This window comes from Drosophila ananassae, chromosome XR (assembly GCF_017639315.1).
Source record: "Drosophila ananassae strain 14024-0371.13 chromosome XR, ASM1763931v2, whole genome shotgun sequence".
NCBI lineage: Eukaryota > Metazoa > Arthropoda > Insecta > Diptera > Drosophilidae > Drosophila > Drosophila ananassae.
This window is the reverse complement of record NC_057932.1, coordinates 18,681,722-18,694,295: the sequence shown is the minus strand read 5'-3', so window position 1 is coordinate 18,694,295 and position 12,574 is coordinate 18,681,722. Positions and strand designations below refer to the sequence as shown.

The window sequence follows — 12,574 nt, the reverse complement described above, 5'->3', positions numbered from 1 at the left end:
TTCCAAAAGAAACAAAAAACTAAAACCAGTTAAGAATTTTAACGAAATTTATTTCTTAATAATATACATAATATAATATTTAATTTTTTATTAAGAAATTAATATATTCTTAAATTGTTTGCTAAAATATAATCGTAGTCAGTCAGAATTGTTAAAAAAACCTTGAAAAAAAATAAGAAATGGATAGAACCATTTAAGAATTATAGCAAATATCACACTTTTAAATATAAAGAATTGAATAAATACTCCTATATTTTTAAATATTTTTTTAAACCTTTAACTTCTTCTTCTCTCTCCTTGAACATTACTTCTTGTTCAACTTCTTCTTGATCTTCACATTTCTTAAATAATATTTCCCCAGCTTACGAAAGTTTTTGGATTAAATAGAAACCCCTTTTCCCCCAGTGGATTAAGCCACATGCACCCATGAATATATATTTTAGTATTTTCCCAGCTTGTTCGTTTATGTGACAGCCTCAAAGTGCATTCCAAATAAACTATGCAGGCAGCGAGTTTTCCCTCTTTTTTTTTTTACTCTTTCACTATTTTTCCTCAACTTTTCGCTGTTTTCTGTTGTTGTATTTTGTTTTGTGTCTCCTCGTTTGAATGTTTTGCAAATGGAAAGCGTAAAGGGAATTGATGTAAATGCGAAAATGTTACAACTGGTTTGAAAACAAAAACCCTGTACTTTTTCTATTTGGAATAAGGACGAATTTCAATAAGCTTTGTAAGACTTTACATTTTTATCAAAATGTTTGTGGGAAAATAAATAAATGTCAATATAAATAAATATTAATATAAATAAATATAAATATTAAAAAATAATAACAAATGTATAAAATAAATTTAAACTTTAGCTTTTTTTCTAATTTAAATGGCTTGAGCCTCTTTGTTTTTCTAGGCAACTAGTCGTATGAGTAATTTTATTAACCATACGCACTGTTGGCTCTAAACTGTTTTTTAGTTTTCAAAATAATAAAATGTATTAATTTTTGTATGTTTTATGAATAATAATTTTATATGCTGTTGTCTATTCATTTATTTTACTTTAAATTAATTTTTGTATTTTGATTTTTTATGTATTTAAATAGTCATACGCACTGTTGTCCCCGATATTTTATACATTTTTATACAAATTTATATTTTTTAAAAATATTTTTTAAGTTTTCTTCATTTTTACTTAATTTGTTTTTATTTATTTATTATTTTTTAATGTTAATTATTTTAATTATTAATGTAAGTACTTACTTCTTTTGCTTAAAACTTTTCCATTGTTTTATTATTTTATAAGTTTTGATTTATTTTTCCATCTGACTTACCATTTAATTCAATTCATTTATTGTTTTTCTTTTTTCTCAACAAATCTTAATATAAATAATAAAAAATAAAAAATGCATAATTCACTCACCAGCTATTTTCAAATCGCAACTCTGTTCAGTTTAAATTTCGCCTTCAAGTTCACTTTTATCCAAAAATGTAGTCTGTTTCTGTTCTCAGTTTCCAAAAAACAAATCACTTTTTAAAAAAGTCACATTTGAAGAAATTGAACCGAAAAAAAAAACTCGAAAATGAAGACAGTTTTTTGAAAATAAACTCCGGTGACCGTTAGTTTCGGCTTTTTTTCGAAAATATCGAAACGTTAGCTGAGCTGCTGCCTGTCTGCCTTTCGCTGTTCCGCAAAACAAGCGAACGCGTCGAATGCTGAACTGCTACTTGTTGGCATTTCCATTTCGTCCTCGGTCCTCGGAAAAGCCAAAAGCGGCGGAGATGCTAGGGCAGAGCCGTCCGTACACACAAGAAAAATAAATGCGAACAAAAAAAAAAGTTGGAAACTCACACACACTCAGCGGAAAAGGAAACAACACACAGATGCGACCGACCGACCGCTTTTCCCTCTCGGGAAAAGTCAGACACAGGCTGGCAGGCAAGGCGGGTGTTCATTTTCGTGATATTCATTTTTCGCGAATTCGCTGCGTTTGCTGGGTAACGGTAAAGCTCCGAGAGCTTTCCACGCCGCTCTCTCGCGCACTTTCCGGCTTTTCCGCAGAAGCTTTCAACGCGCTCTCGCTGCAAAAAGAAAAGCCGGCTGAAAACAGAAAACATGAAGAGAAAATGAAATGAAAAGCTTTTTTTGACACAATTTTGTTAGCGGTTCTAATTTGAAATTTTTCAAAAAATTATAGTTTTTGAAAATTTCAAATTATTTTACCAAAAAAATTGTAATATATTTTTGAAATTCCAGCCGTAAGAGGTTTAAATTTTAAAAATATATTTCGTTTTTAGTTTGTTATGAATGTTAATGCGGTTAATTTTTATTTTTAAATATTTTTTAAGTATAAAAAATAAATAAAATCAAACGAAAAAATAGCCAATTAAAAAATACAAAAATTATTTCAAATTTAAATATTTTTTTAAGTTCCCTTCCCTTTTTTTGTTTTTTTGTTTAAAAGACATTTAAAACTTTTATTTGTTGTTGTTGTATTTTTTAATTAATTCATAATAAAAGTTTCTATTTTTCGGTTGGTTTTTCTTGTTTTTTTTTTTTGTTTGTTGTTTGTTTGTTTGTTGACGCTTAGCTAATATATTTATTATATATATATTATTTATATGTATATCTACAGTAGTTATTAGCATTATCATTATTAAACTGTTGTTTGCTTTCTTTTTGTTTCGGATCTGCCTTTAATGGCAGAGTCCCCTTTGTTTTTGTTTTTTTAGACAAGTTAAGATTAAAAAAAAACTCAAAATTACACTTATTCTCGAGTGTGTGTGTGTGTGGGTGTACGGGTGTACGGGTGTGTGTGTATGAGTGTGTCTGTATGTGTGTTAGTTCATCTTTATCCGATTCTCATAATTATTGTTTTTGTTTTTTTTCTTTTATTTCAATTAAATTAATCTTTAAAAAACTTTTTGCTTCGCTTAAATAACAAAAAAATTGTTTTCTTTCTTCTTCCAAAAAAATAAATTATATCGTATATACGCATATATATAATATATATTTATATATATACTCATATATATAATTAATAAATGTAAAACGTAAGTGTAGGGGGGGGAGTAGGTAGGGGAGAAGGGGGTGTATAAAAAAATCTAAACTAAAAAAAAAAACAAAACTGAAAATTCAATAAATCGGAAGTTACAAGCCTATATATCGTACTCGTATATATATATAATATAAATACAATTTTCTTTTCTTTTCAAAATTAAGAAGTTAATTATTTCTTTTCATTATTAGTTCTTTTGTTGTTGTTGTTGTTGTGTGTGTGTGTAAGGGTGGGTAGTGATTTCTCGCAGTGTAAACTCAAAAAACAAATTTTTCTGGGGGGGATTGGGAGAAAAACCAAACTATGTTTTTTTTTCAAAAATAAAAAAAAAACGGATAACAAAACTTGGTCATATACATAATTATATATATAATAATATATATATATATTATATATTTAGATATATATAAGATATATATATAACGAGTTGTTAACGGTTTCTATATAGAAGCTTTTCTTTACTCTTTTTTTTTTCTCAGTGTCTTGTGTAGAGGATTCTTCGATTCGGTTCGATTTAACTTGTTTCTGACTTGCATTTTGGTTGTCATCGATAATCATTTTATCATTATGATTAACATTCTTGTTGTGGTTGTTGTTGTTGTTGTTGTTGTTATTGTAAATATACAAACTTTCATATACTCTATTCATATATATATATTTATTTATACATAAGTATATATATATAATAATATATATCATTTGCATATATCCTCTAATTAGCATTTCATTTTTCATTTCTTTTTTATTGCAATTGAGTATACTATGTTGACTTGTTTAGTTTTGTTAATTTGTTTGTTTTGTTGGTGTTTTTATTTACCATGTTTGTTTGTTTGTTTGTTTGTTTGTTGTTTCTGATGCTAAGTAGGCTTTCATCCTTATTGCTTCTTGATAGGTTCATCGGTAGTTGTATCTTGTATCTTGTATCCTGGAGTTTGGTTTTCTCGTTGCTATTTCTGTTCTTTTGTTTTGTTTTGTTATGTTTTTTTATCTCTCTCTCTCTCTCTCTGCTTTTGCTTACATATTTTTGTTTTTTGTTTTGTTTTTGTTTTTGTATTAAATTTACGCTTTGCTAATTATAAATTATGCTTTAGTTTCTTCTTCCTTCATCCATTCCTTCCACTCTCTGCCTTGAAACGTTCGTCCTCCGGTTGAATTGTTGATGTCCTGAACCTCTGAACCTTGTCCTTTGGCGGCAATCCTTGAATAAGCTGCCACCATACTTCAAAATTGGATTGCCAGGACGAACACAGGTCTATCCTAGGCGACTTGGTATCTGTATCTGTGTATCTATGAGGGTGTAGGAGTGCTGATGTGTGTGTGTGTGTTTGCCCTTTGTAGGATAATGGAGAGAAGATATAGTAGAGATGGAGGTGGAGTAGAGAAAGGGGAGCCGGATGTCGCATCTTCCTCATCGCATTCACGAGGCTAGGCCGCCGCCGCCGCCGCCACATCATCATCATCAGCTGCGCCAGAATATGCTCTTTTTGAGCCTGACCGACAGCTTGCGATGGACGCGGAGCCTAACCTGCTCCTGATCCTAAGTATCGTCCGACATGAACGCGTTCTGAGTCTTCGACTCCTCAATCCGGCGGATCTGCTGGCGCAGATACATGATTCTACAAGGAAGGATAGAGAGAATGAGAATATATATTTATATTTGTATCCAAAACTCACTTCTGTTCCTGCAGGGTGGCGTTGATCTCTGTGCTCCTCACTAAACTCCTGGCACACTTCAGCTCCGCACATATCCTCGTGCAGGTGATGTCCCCAAACAGATGTGTATCCTCGCAGCATTTCTGCGCCTTCGAAAATGCAAAAAGGGATATATGATATGAAAAAAAACGTGCCACCATTAGCTAGGATTCTAATCTCGCTTTTCGTTTCAAAAACCATTATATAATTGTGTTTTTTTTTTGTGGGAGTTCGCGCGGCGAATCATACCTCACAGCTTACCTGACGCTCCAGCACCTCCGCCTGCCAGTTCGTTACGTGCGCGATCAGATCAGCGCGAAAGTATTTGGCCAGTTTGGGCGATATCTCGGGACCTCGCAGGTTGGCCGCCTGCACCGACGATCCCACACAGCTCTGCAGCGTGCTCAGAGTGGCCGATGATGCGCCATCCACTAGGAGAAGAAGGAATACTTAATTTTAATCCTCTCCAGAAACTAGAATTATGACTTACATTTGCCTCTCTGCTGCGCTGCCAGTTGCTGGCTCATGCCGGCCGCTGCTGCTGCTGCCGCTGCTGCTACGGCGGCCGCTTGCTGCGCCTGCTGATCCAGCACAGAACCGCTCAGATCCAGCTCCTGGGTGGGCGTCGGTGGTCCCTCGCCAATGCCTGTCGCACCGCTATTGGAGGCACTGTTGCTGCCCATCGACGTGATCACACTGATACCGCTGACGGGGCCCAAACCGGGCACTATATTTTGGCCAACGCAGCTATTGACGCCGCCGCTAACGACGGATGAGGCAGTGGGCGTGGCCGGGGAAGCGGAGGCCACCAGTAGGCCGCCGTCAAGGCTCGACTTCAGTCCGAAGGGTGTGCTGCAGGAGTAGGCGTTGCTCACATTGTTCGTGTGCCCGACAATCGTCGGTATGGGACTCTTGGTGTAGCTGGTGAGCGACGGGGAAAGGCTATGATGCGGATGGGGCATATACAGCGGGGAGTTAACATTATTATCCCTGAAAGAGTTGAGCCTTTAGGGGGATGAATCAAAAGGATAATCGATCCACTCACCGTAAGCTGCTTAGACTGCCGCCAGTGACCGAGTTGTTGACCGAATTGTAGGCATGATTTACGACCGAATCTGACGCCGAACCGCCACCACCGTCCAAGACGCCCAGGCCCAGGTGCATCTTCTGGCGCATCAGCAGGGCCTGATCCTTGCCTTTGGCTCCGGGCGGCAGGGGAGCATTCGAGTTCAGATGATGGGGATGTTGGTGCGGATCCTGACTCGCCAACGTCGGCACAGTTGTCTGTTTTGGGATTACCAACGATTAGCAAGGATATTGGACACTATAAAGGGGGAATCTTACTCCAGAGGTGGAGCCAATGTGGCCGACGACCGAGTTCCTTAGGCTGCTGCCGCTGTTGCTGCTGTTGCTGCTGCCGCCGGCACTGTTGCTGCCGCTGCTGTTCGCCCCCACGGAGGACAGGCCACTGGTGGGCAGCATGGTGGCTCCCGTCACCAGTCCCGCCCCACCGCCGCCATAGTGGAGTGCCGCTGCCGCTACAGCTGCCGATGCTGCCACTACGGCAGCGGCGCCAAGCGGTCCTCCCGACACCGAGGAGTTGCTGCTGCTGGCATTGGGATGGGAGGCCAGGCGGGGCAGGGCGTTGCCCATGGGCTGGTCGCCACCATTTCCTCCACCTCCACCTCCTCCTCCACCGCTTCCACCGCCGCCGCCGCCACCACCGCTGTGTGCCGTGGGCGTGCCGCTCAGGGAGTAGCTGGCCTCTGAGGTGGGCGTCGAGTCGCCGCTTATGTCCATGTCAGCATTGTCATTGTGTCGTCCTGTAGGATATACGCAGGATTAGCTTAAAGTCTTGTAGTATTTAAGGGAAAGTACAGACCATCCAAACGCCTTCGATGGCTGGGCGGGCCATCGTTGTCGTAATTCCATCTCAGTCGTGAATTGTCCCGCGAAGAATTGGAATGTTTGTAAGCTGAAAGAAATTTATCTAATTAGATCCTTTTTGAAGGATACTCTGCTGATTCTCTGCTCTTCTTTCGGCACTCACTCGATCTGGAGAAGCGATCATCGCGGTCCCGATCGCGATCCTTGTCACGATAGTCCTTCTCACGGTGCTGATCACGCGGCAAATTCCTAAAACAATATATTTTTTAATAATATTTCATAATTATTTGGGGTTTGAGGCCCACCTTTCCCTATCCACCCATTCCTTTGGCTTCTCCCACTGGGAGATCTCCGTCTTGCAGTTGTAGTAATACATTTTCCCTGAAAAACGAAACTATTAGCTTGGTTTTTGGTGTAAATCGGTTGATTTACTTACCCGACGAGCTTACGTGCTCACTCCAGTCGCCGTAGCGCGCTGTTCGCTCGCCGCGATCGCTCCTTTCGCGTTTGTCTAAAAAATATATTGATAGTTTTAGTTGGACAAGTTCTATCATGACTCTGGACAGGTTCTAACATGATGGGATTATCAAAGACATGTTCTAACACGCCTCTAGACATGTTCCAACATGCCTAAACGCCTCTAGATCATCCTCACCTGCGTACTTGTCCTTCTTGTACAAATCCCGATCGCGATCAGAGCCCCGATCCCGCTTGTCGCGCAGATCGCGCATGTCCCGATCCCTGTCCCGGTCGCGGTCATCGGAACCGGAACGCTTGTCGTTCTCCCTGGAGGAGCAGAGCTTGCCACCGGCCCCGCTGCCTCCGCCACCGCCGCCTCCACCGCCGCGCCGATCCCTGTCGTGGTTGGTGCGATACGACGACTCCGAGTCCCGGTCATTGCCCCGCCGATCGCGTTTGTCTGGAAAGTGAAGTCATCCGATTAAGAAGAGTTCTCTCTTTGGAATGAAATGCATGAGCTTACCTGAATATTTATCCTTCTTGTAGGCATCGCGATCCCTGTCGCGCATCTTTTGGATGAAACTGTAGCGTTCGCCGCTGCCGCCACGCCCACTGCCGCCGCCGCCGCCCCGGTGATCGCTGCGATCCCTGAGATCGTGCGACCGCGACGATGGCGAATCAATGTCCGGCGACTGGGAGCGATAGCTGTTGCCATTGTTTAGTGGTCCGCCGCCGCCGCCGCCATTGCCGCTGCTGCCGCCACCGCCTCCGCCGCTGCCACCGCCGCCGCCGCCACCGCCTCCGCCGCCGCCGCCAGGTGACAGGTCGCGATCGCGGTAATTGGAGGAACGGTCGCGTTCGTAGTCGCGCTTTGAACTGCTGTACTTTGAGCTCTGCTTGGTCGGAGGGGGGGGAGTGAGGTGTAAAGTATTGGATGGCACAGAGGGGGGGGTAGAGAAATCACACACATTTTTAGACCCTTACATTCCTTAATTAGTCACACACACACCAAACACACACACACACACTGTGCTACAAAGTATTACAATTCTTTTCTTAATTTCGATAGAAAAGTTCAAGATTTTCGGCTTAGATATCATTAGATATATTGATAATCGATATTTATCGATAATTTCGATATATATATACATTTTATATATAAACTTTGATTAGTTTATCGATTATTTTGATAATAAAATGTTGAATGAAAACAGTGGAATATCGATATACCGAAGATATATGGTGGAAACAATAAATTTTAATGAAAAATAAGCATTATTTCGATAGTTATCGATTATTTCGATATATATTTCATATACGAAATCATTAAATTATGATTTAAAAAGGGAAAATTAACAAAAACTTAATATTTCGAAGTAATTTTCATTTTAAATATTATTTAATCGATAATCTCTAAAATAAACGATAATTTCGATAATAAATTGTTGGAAGAAAACAATAAATGATCAATGTACCAAAGAAATATGGTACAAATAAATTAACAAATAAATTTTTAAGAGAAATAATAACAATTTATGTCAAAAAAAATTATTATATCCACCATTTCGATATTTATCGATAAATTCGATATACATTTTTCGATTATCTTTTCATTTCATGTCCCTTGTAGCACAGTGTTCTATTTAAATTCGATTTCTTGTAATATTTTAGTATTTTGGTTAATATTTTCGGTTATTTCATAATTTTTGTATTGTTTTTTTTTTAGGAAATAGGAACTGTGGTTAGTTGAAACTAAATCTACTAAGGAAATAATAAACATAAAAATGCATAATTATAAATGCCAGCTACTGTTGCCAATGTCATTTGCTTGTGATTACTGCCAATGCCTTAAAAACAAAATACAAATAAATATACATTTCGAGAAATGAGACTCAAATGAAATGAAATTTTGATGAAAATTCAATTGTTTTTCTTTTGGTTTGAAAAATAAAACATGTTTGTATTTTTTATCGATAAGAATTTTGAAACATGTCAAGTATATAGTTTGTTTTTCTCTCCAAACTTTTCAAAATTATAGATCGTTTTTTTCTTTTCAATTTTGATGACTCTCTGTGTGTTATTGTTGGAATTTGAATTTTAAATTAAGGTTGAACGTAAAATTTAAATATAGTTTTGAGTTTTTTTTTATTTCTTTTGTTTATAGAGTTGTAGGGTTATCGGTTATCGATTTTATTGTTGATACAGTTTGTTTCTCGATAATTTTTTTATTGTATTTTTTTAGTTGTTTCTTCCAGTGGGTTTATTTGATTTCTGTTTTTGTTTGTTTAATTTTTATATTGGTTTGTCTTTTTTTACTTCCTTTTTCATTTATTTATTTTATTTTTATTTATTTTTTTTTTACTTACTTCTAAACGGCAGAGGCCCACAGCTGATGAGGTCGAGGCAGCTGCCATTGTTCCTGCTGCTGAACTTTTACTTCCACTATTATTATTATTATTATTATTATTGTTATTATTGGTGTTATTGTTGTTGTTGCTTATGTTGCTATTGCAATTGGAAATTGTTGATGTTGCAAGTGACAGATCAACAGCCATGTTGTTGTTGCTGTTGGAGTGATGGTGGTGGTTGTTGGTGTTGTTTTTGTTGTTGTTGTTGCTGTTGCTCCTCATAGATGTTTTCATTAAAAAATTAATGATTTCTTAACTCTCTTTTTTTATTTAAATTTTAATAATTAACTAACTGTTGGCTTAATTGTTTTTTTTTTATTTAAATTTGAGGCACATTTGTGTTGTTATATTTTATTTAATTAATTTTTTTTTGTTGGAATTGTTGTTGGTTCATTGTTGTCCTTGTTGTTGTTGTTGTTGTATATTTAATTTGTTATTTTTAAGGCTACTAGTTTGATTAAATTTAATTAGGCAGCGCTTAGAAATTGGTTAAGTAATTTAATAATTTATAATTCTATTTAAAATGCTTTAAAGCATATTTGTGCTGTTGGGTTAATTATTTATTTATTTTTTTATTATTCGAATAATTTTTTTTCTAATATTTTTCTCTTTTAATTTTGTTGCAGTTTTTTTTTTTATTTAGTATTTTATTTATAGATTCGTTTTTCAATTTAAGATCAGTTCAGGCTGCAATGCCGCGTCATCAATGGGTTAACAAAATGAAACGATTTTTTTTTTTTGGTCAGTTTTTAAAAAATGGATGAAGGGGTTTTTCTTTTTTAATTTTTTTCTATTTTTTTCAGTTTTTTTTTTTTTCTTTTTGGGAAAAAGTGACAATTAAGGATGCACAACACAGCGATTCAAAAAAATAAATATACACACCTATTAATATTAATTAAAATAATTAAAAAAAAAAAACCAAAAGAAAATCAATCTAAATTCTATCTACAAAAATGACATTTTTTTTTTTTGAAATCTAAAAATGACTCGATGGATGGTTGAAAATTATAGACTTTTACATTGGCTTCAAAGTGCACTACACACAAGTGTGATTGGAAACATTAAGAAATTAAATAAATAACTACTATTAGTGACAAAAATAAAACTGGCATACAACAATTAGCGATTGGTTAGTGTTGCTGGGGGGGAATTTTGGTCCGGATTCGGTTTCTGTTCTCACCTGGTAGGATGTGTGACTGGTATGCTTCTCAAAGTACCTGAAAGAGTTAAAAATTATTTAATTAATTAATTAAAATTAGTTTATAATTAAGTATGAAACACTCCAGGCTGGGCACTAAAATAAAAAGATAGCTTTGAGGCTTAAATCACAGAGAAAATCGGTGGAAAACCTCAATCGATTTAGTTTCTGGCTGAAATTTTCTCTCCACGATGCCGGCATCGATTTGTTGACAAAAAAAAATCAAAAAGAAAAGCGAAACAGAGCTTTTCCTAAAAAAAAATAAAACTAGAAAAAAAATATAATATCTAAAAATAAAAATTACTTTAATTTGAATACAAAATTAAGAGCAAAAAGCAACGGTAAATGTGGAAAATTAATTTTCTTGGAATTTAATTTATTTTCGCAACCGACAGCTGAGCGTGTGCGAGCGAGAGGGCACTAGAGTGCGATGGCCAAAGACACGAATAACCATAGAATGAAGGAATGATAACACTTTGAAAAAAAAAATGGCACACATTATCATTAAAACTATGCACATAAATATTTTTTGATCAAAACAATTTAAAAAAAATATTAAATAATTGTTAAATGAGAATTGTACGAGTTAGAAAGAGACGGGGCGAGGGAGAGGAATGCAGAACGTAAACAAAAAAAAAAAAATATTGGAATTCTGGGCGTGCAGCCTGCCTGGCAGTGTTGTTGTTGTTTCTTTTAGTTAACAACTTTTAATTGTTGTTTTTGATTGTTTTACAACAAATATCCATACCCATCGTTCATACGCTGCGGTTTTCTAGCATGCATTACCATCAATGCAAGATTTTCGCCAAATACGCTGCTTCCTTGCTGTTTTTTTTCTTCTTGTTTTTGTTGGAGTTTGTAGTTTGTTGTTGTTGTTGTTGTTGTTGTTAGTGGTGGGGCAGGCTCCTCCTACTCGGTTACCTCCTTCTTGGCTTGAAATCGCACTCGAATTTGGCCCGTTTGTTGTTGCTTTGCTGATGTCCTGCTGCCTTCGAGACGAAAATACTTCAAATTCTCCTGATTTGAATTTTTTTTTTTTTGACTTTTGGGGCTTTGGCGCCTCCGTTTCCGCTCCGCTTCTGCCGCTCCGACTGTTACTGCTGCTTCTTCTTCTTCCTCTTCCTCTTCTCACCTGCCAAGGCACGCGCGCTTGTATGTGTGTGTGTGTTTGGTTTGGTTTGCCTGTATGTGTATGTGTGTGTGTTGGTTTGGCGATGCGGTGTGGTGTGGCGTGTGGAGCGTGTGTTGGAGGAGGCTCTCTCTCTCTCTCTCTCTCTCTCTCGCGGTTGATATTCCTCTATGTGTGTGTGAATGATGAGTGTATGTGTGTGTGTGTGTGCCTAAATTGCGGTCGCCGTTTTTGGCCGCTTTATCGGCTCTGCTGTTCGCCTCCTAAAAGTACACACAACATGAAAATTCAACTTGAAAACGTTAATTTCATGATTTCCGGTCAATGGATGAAAAATTCTTGTCGAAAAGAACGCTGCGGCGCTTGCACTTTTTCACTCTGCGCTGCGTATGCGTGCGAGCGTACGTGCGAGTGTGTGAGTGTTGGTGTGTGGTGAGTGTAAGTGTCGCTTGTTCGTATTTTTTTTTTTTTGTGTGTGGTGCCTGCGCTGCTTTTTGCGCTGGTTTCTATTAGCTTACCGCAATTTATTAGCCGCTCGCACTTACTGTGCTGTAAACGCCGCATTTAATTGTTCAGCGTTAACGCAATTTAACAATTTGCCCCGCGACTTCTGCCTTTTCGCCTCTATACTTGATGATTTTTTTCAATTCTTTTACATTACGCTTTGTGCGGTCTGTTCGTCGGCTGAGTTGAGTTTGACGTTTAAGCGATATGGTGAGTGTCACATCTGCCGTGGTGAATAGCAGGTGGCGCCACT

The 12,574-nt window shown here is 37.4% G+C and overlaps 1 protein-coding gene and 1 long non-coding RNA gene across 9 annotated transcripts in view; both read right to left on the bottom strand.

Moving 5' to 3' along the window:
* The window catches only part of LOC123257687, a 70,308-nt gene extending 68,047 nt beyond the window's left edge, over nucleotides 1-2,261 (bottom strand). Inside the window, exon 1 of the long non-coding RNA XR_006507786.1 lies at nucleotides 1,409-2,261. This is a non-coding gene — a long non-coding RNA (uncharacterized LOC123257687). The remainder of the gene's footprint in view (nucleotides 1-1,408) is intronic.
* A 717-nt stretch (nucleotides 2,262-2,978) lies between these two features.
* LOC6504500 (WW domain-containing adapter protein with coiled-coil homolog) lies at nucleotides 2,979-12,557 on the bottom strand. Of its 8 annotated transcripts, none has more exons than XM_032452257.2 (15): nucleotides 12,336-12,557; nucleotides 11,437-12,080; nucleotides 10,671-10,707; nucleotides 7,606-7,975; nucleotides 7,279-7,542; nucleotides 7,060-7,134; nucleotides 6,929-7,004; nucleotides 6,787-6,872; nucleotides 6,619-6,726; nucleotides 6,081-6,559; nucleotides 5,782-6,020; nucleotides 5,227-5,726; nucleotides 4,986-5,167; nucleotides 4,719-4,840; nucleotides 2,979-4,660 (listed from the first exon to the last, which is right to left on the bottom strand). In XM_032452257.2, the coding sequence occupies exons 2-15, from the start codon at nucleotides 11,475-11,477 to the stop codon at nucleotides 4,582-4,584; spliced, it is 2,658 nt and encodes an 885-aa protein (XP_032308148.1). In that variant the 5' UTR covers nucleotides 11,478-12,080; nucleotides 12,336-12,557; the 3' UTR covers nucleotides 2,979-4,581. The 8 variants fall into 8 exon arrangements, with proteins under 8 accessions (XP_032308148.1, XP_032308149.1, XP_032308150.1 ...); XM_032452258.2 differs by having other exon boundaries at nucleotides 4,719-4,846; nucleotides 4,998-5,167; XM_032452259.2 differs by having other exon boundaries at nucleotides 4,998-5,167.
* Between the last annotated feature and the right edge of the window lie 17 nt (nucleotides 12,558-12,574).